The sequence below is a fragment of the Ranitomeya imitator genome, chromosome 3 (genome assembly GCF_032444005.1).
Source record: "Ranitomeya imitator isolate aRanImi1 chromosome 3, aRanImi1.pri, whole genome shotgun sequence".
NCBI lineage: Eukaryota > Metazoa > Chordata > Amphibia > Anura > Dendrobatidae > Ranitomeya > Ranitomeya imitator.
In genome coordinates, this window is record NC_091284.1 from 89,839,797 (window position 1) to 89,845,633 (window position 5,837).

Sequence of the window (5,837 nt, forward strand, 5' to 3'; positions counted from 1 at the left end):
CGTGGCGCTGCCGCATTGTATGAATACAGCCTAAATAAACTTTAATTAGCCCGCCCCTTTGCCATTAGGTATTACATTTTTACAGGCTGTAGCTCATTAATATGAGTTCAGTCTCCTTGTTTCACAATTTGCTTCCGGTAAACGCCGAGAAACAGGAAACGGGCCAGGACCGACATCACCACAGCCGGCACAGCCCGGCACAGGTAGAATCTGCCAGCCAGCCCCAGCAACAACATTGCGTCATAGCCCACCAATCAGCGCTCGCCAAATACCCGCCCAAGCAAAAACCCGGCTAGAATCTTCTAGAGGTCTCGGCTGCATACGCCACACCCCCTCCTGTATGTATCCCTCCGCGCTGATTTATCGAATGAAGTAATACATTGTATATGAATTGTAATTTTTATAAATCAATGTAAAAAGTTTCTATTAAACGACTTTCTTTACCAAAGAAAAAGCGAGCATATTCCAAAGTATAATTCCTACCGCGCCTTAATCCCGGGAGCTATGTTTTCTTTGTGGCGCATGAGCCAATCAGTTACGTGGTGGTGATGAGTCAGCGCTCTCTTTATAAATAGGAGCCTTGTGACGCAGCCCCCTATTAGATTCTGCCACAGCTAACAGAGGAAGCATCGAGTTGCCGGCTGAAAGGAGTATTTCCAACGCTTGTCTTTTCGGAGGTAAGCGCTACATAAGTTTTATTTTTGTGGTAGTTGTGCTGAATACTGTGCGGTTGTGAAAAGGAACTGTAACTATTAGGCGGGAAGGAGGTTCGGGTCGGAAATGATTACTATGCCGTTATTTCTGAGGAGAACCGAGTGGTCGGACGCGTTGTATCTTGTGAGGTGACGGCTTCGCTTTGTATTATATTATGGCGGGTTATTAGTAGCAGGCGCTGCTGTGCGGGTTATACCATGTTCTCCCTGGGGGGTGGTTAGTGTTGAGGCGTCTGATGGTGTAGTCCGGCAGGAAGCTGTATGTACGAGGTCTGGTGACAGCCGGGATGGGCGTTGCTAGGAGGGGCTGATCATTTATAGTGTGATCTATGCTGGATAGAGTGGATACGTTTTGCTTGTCTCAGCAGCTCACCGCATTAGTCTTTATAGGCGTCTTGTGTTATGCCCTGCATAGTGTCAATCAGCAGAAACTAGTAGCTGTAAGGGTAAGGTCACACAGGGCGATTTTGCTGGGTTTTTTTATTCAGCAAGACCTGATCATCTTGGCAGGAAAGAAGCTGCGTCAAAAACGCAGGTTTAGGTGCGTTTTTTTGTCCATGCTAATGTCTTTGGGTTTCAAGCAGCAAATGATACCTGCGTTTCTGCTGCATTTATCAACACCCCCTTAAGTCAGTGGGTGAAAAACGCAGCATGAAGTGACATGCCCTGTTCAAAAAACGCAGCAAAGCACAAAATACTGATCAATAAAAAACAATGTGTGCATGAGATCTCTGAAATTTCATAGGCTTTACTGGTATTGTAAAAAGTAGCTGAAAATTGGCATAAAAAAAGCCGTGTGAACTTGCCCTAAGGCTGTTAAAGGGAATCTGTCACTCCAAAAGCCGTATGAGCTAAGGCCACTGGCATCAGAGGCTTATCTACGACTGTAATGCTGTAGATAAGCCCCCAATGTTCATTTTTATAGCACCATTTATTCCATGGCGCTTTACATGTGAAAAGGGGTGAATATAGACAAATACAATTAAACATGAGTAAAAAAAAAACACCTGCACAGTAAGAAACAGATTATATTATACTCGCCCAGGGGCGGTCTGGTCTGATGGAAGTCGCGGTCTGATGGACGTCCGGGTCTGGCACCTCCCATCTTCATACGATGACGTCCTCTTCTTGTCTTCCTACTCCGGCGCAGGTGTACTTTGAATGCCCTGTTGAGGGCAAAGTACTGCAGTGCAGTACCTCAACAGGGCAAAGTACACCTGCGCTGGAGCCACGGCAGGAAGGCAAGAGGACATCGTATGAAGACAGGAAATGTCGGACCGCAACGCCCACCGGACCCAAACAGAACCAGGACTGCCCCTGGGGTGTATAATATAACCTGTTTTTCTTACCTTTCAGGATACATTGGGGCTTGTCTACATGATTACAGAATGCTGTAGATAAGCCCCTGATAGCGGTGGCCTTAGCTCATAGGATTTTTGGGGTGAGATTCCTTTTAAATCCATAGATGTACAGCTATAATGGGATTGGGGTGCACTTGTTTTTACAGTAAGGGTATGTTTCCACGGTCAGGATTCCCTGCGCTTTGGATGCAGCGGGTAACCCGCTCCACCCAAAGCGCCGACCCCTGTTGTATGCACGGTGATTCCAGATGTGTTCATTGAACACATGCAGAGTCACCGCATCATATACATAGACTGGGTTATTTATCTTGCGGAGACTGAGTGTCTCCACAATATATACATGCTGCGATATAGGAAGACACATCGCATGTTCTCTTAAGCAGGGAAGCTGGATGCGGCCCTGCATGCATAGTGGAGACGGGATTTAATAAAATCCCCTCCCCTCCACTATGCTTTAACATCTGGATGCTGCAGCTGTACGCAGCATACAATCTGCAGCAAATCCTGACTGAATCCTTAACATGGAAACATACCGTAAGAATGATGGTATTTCTCATACAAAGGATCTGTCAAATTGGTGTGATCTCTAATGTAACTTGTACAGTGATCTAATGATGGTAACATTCATCTTTTAAATAGGCTTGATTATATGTCTAGGGTGAGCTTTAGCAGTCTTATTTTATTCTGGTACTTCTGACTACCTTGTGTCATAATATGGTTTAATTTTCTTTCCTAGGTCAGGATGCAGATCTTTGTGAAAACCTTAACTGGCAAGACCATCACCCTCGAGGTGGAGCCTAGTGACACTATTGAAAATGTAAAGGCCAAAATCCAAGACAAGGAGGGCATCCCACCAGATCAGCAGAGGTTGATCTTTGCCGGAAAGCAGCTTGAAGATGGCCGCACCCTTTCTGACTACAACATCCAGAAAGAATCCACCCTCCACCTTGTGCTCCGTCTCAGAGGTGGTATGCAGATATTTGTGAAGACCCTTACTGGAAAGACCATTACCCTTGAGGTGGAGCCCAGTGACACCATTGAGAACGTGAAGGCCAAAATCCAAGACAAGGAGGGCATCCCACCAGATCAGCAGAGGTTGATCTTTGCCGGAAAGCAGCTTGAAGATGGCCGCACCCTTTCTGACTACAACATCCAGAAAGAATCCACCCTCCACCTTGTGCTCCGTCTCAGAGGTGGTATGCAGATATTTGTGAAGACCCTTACTGGAAAGACCATTACCCTTGAGGTGGAGCCCAGTGACACCATTGAGAACGTGAAGGCCAAAATCCAAGACAAGGAGGGCATCCCACCAGATCAGCAGAGGTTGATCTTTGCCGGAAAGCAGCTTGAAGATGGCCGCACCCTTTCTGACTACAACATCCAGAAAGAATCCACCCTCCATCTTGTGCTCCGTCTCAGAGGTGGTATGCAGATATTTGTGAAGACCCTTACTGGAAAGACCATTACCCTTGAGGTGGAGCCCAGTGACACCATTGAGAACGTGAAGGCCAAAATCCAAGACAAGGAGGGCATCCCACCAGATCAGCAGAGGTTGATCTTTGCCGGAAAGCAGCTTGAAGATGGCCGCACCCTTTCTGACTACAACATCCAGAAAGAATCCACCCTCCACCTTGTGCTCCGTCTCAGAGGTGGTATGCAGATATTTGTGAAGACCCTTACTGGAAAGACCATTACCCTTGAGGTGGAGCCCAGTGACACCATTGAGAACGTGAAGGCCAAAATCCAAGACAAGGAGGGCATCCCACCAGATCAGCAGAGGTTGATCTTTGCCGGAAAGCAGCTTGAAGATGGCCGCACCCTTTCTGACTACAACATCCAGAAAGAATCCACACTCCACCTTGTGCTCCGTCTGAGGGGTGGCTTTTAAATCTGACTCTTCATTCCATGTTGCTATATGTTTCAGTGTTTGTTCTTTAACTACAGTTATCTGGTAGACATGTTATAGTTAAATAAAGTGTTGCACAGCATATGTTCGTTTTTTTTGTTTTGTTTTTTTGCTCACTATTCCTACTGAGCTATATCCTTGCTGTCAGTATTTGGTTTTATAAAGGTCTGAAAAGTTGAGGGGATGTGATATATGGGCATGACAAGTGTGCACTGAGCATCTTTGCTAGTCTAAGCAGTGCAGTCTTTCTCTGCTGACGACTCCCTTAAGTAACAAATTTTATGATCTTTACCAATGGGGGTGGGTATGTTCACAAAACTCTGGATTTGTAATTTGATTGCTCTGCATAAGTTGCCATATGAGCAACACATCCCTTTGTTAAGACTAAATGAGGGATATATATATGAAACCTGTCACCCCCACCAAATCAGTTATTGGTGTCAGCAGCTGTCTAGTCAAGAAGTACTCCCTGGGCTGCTCCATGTACTTATAGTGGCTGGGGCTTGGTGATTATTAATAATTTTATTTCTAACATAACATTGCAGCGCTTTACATTTTTTGAGGGGGCTTGTACAGACAATGGACATTAAGCATAACAATAAACATAGATCAACAGATACCAAGTGGAATGAGGGCCCTGCTTGCAAGGTACTTGCACATCTGCCTACTACTCAAATCTAACACAGCTGTATAGTACCCTGTGGTGGCCACTAAAAGTACAGAGCAGCTCTGTAAGCGAGTACTTGTGGTTGCGACTCCAAAAACTGCTGATCGGCAGGGGTGTCTGACACTGGCAGATCAGACAGTGACTACCTAACCTAATACTACCTAACCTAATGATGGGTCATGAATGTAAAAGTAGTGGACAACCCTTTTTAAGTAGAAGAGATCACTCTTGTGCTACATTCATCTATATCTTCCCCAGCTGAAAACCACATCACTATCAACTGTGGTTCTTGGTATGACTATTCTACCCCCCTTCCTTACTGGAGGAACCTAGGAATTTTCCCCAAGTACATTTTGATAGATGATAAAATAAGTTTCACAATTGTATGCATTTAAAAAAATAAAATAAAATTGTTCTATGTACTGTGAAATGGTGGTCTCACAGTTCAGGGACATGGTCTAATCGGTACCACAGCTCATGGGCCAGAAATGAGAGGATACAGACATTACAGCATGGGATCGCAGCTGCTCCTTTCTGTGAGGTAAAGCATTTCACTGCCTATTACAATCTGCCGTGATCTTGTGCTGTAATGTGATATCTGAGTGCAGTGTGATGTTTCTCACACTCCCATAGACTTATATGGGCAATTGTGATCCGATTCTTGGGTACAATTGTCCCGATTGCATCGCAAGTGGAAATGAGCCCTCAGGCATAAAACATAATTTTTATTTAGTCCTAACATATGCTGCAGCATTTTATAGTTTTGCACACATTATCTTCACTGTCCCCAATGGGGCTCACAATCTAACAGTATGTCTTTGGAGTGCAGGAGGAAACCCACGCAAACACAAAGAGAAGATACAAACTCCTTACAGATGTTGTCCTTGGTGGGATTTGAACTCTGGACACCAGCGCTGCAGTGCTAACCACTGAACCAACGTGCTGCCCTTCTTCCCATTTTGCATCTTTTTTTTTTTTTTCAACATTAACCCATTTCTGCCATTAGACGTACTATTGCGTCCATGTGGGGTGGGCTTTACTTCCCAAGGACGCAATAGTACGTCATGCGATCGGCAGCGCTCACGGGGGGAGCGCCGCCGATCGCGGCCGGGTGTCAGCGGTTTATCGCAGCTGACATCCGGCACTATGTGCCAGGAGCGGTCACGGACCGCCCCCGGCACATTAACCCC

At 45.6% G+C, this 5,837-nt stretch overlaps 1 protein-coding gene across 1 annotated transcript; it reads left to right on the forward strand.

Annotated features, from left to right (window-relative positions):
* The first annotated feature begins 546 nt into the window (after positions 1 to 546).
* On the forward strand, positions 547 to 4,062 carry LOC138672765 (polyubiquitin-C-like). The gene is made up of 2 exons (XM_069761100.1): positions 547 to 677; positions 2,811 to 4,062. The coding sequence occupies exon 2, from the start codon at positions 2,817 to 2,819 to the stop codon at positions 3,960 to 3,962; it is 1,146 nt and encodes a 381-aa protein (XP_069617201.1). The 5' UTR covers positions 547 to 677; positions 2,811 to 2,816; the 3' UTR covers positions 3,963 to 4,062.
* Positions 4,063 to 5,837: the final 1,775 nt, after the last annotated feature.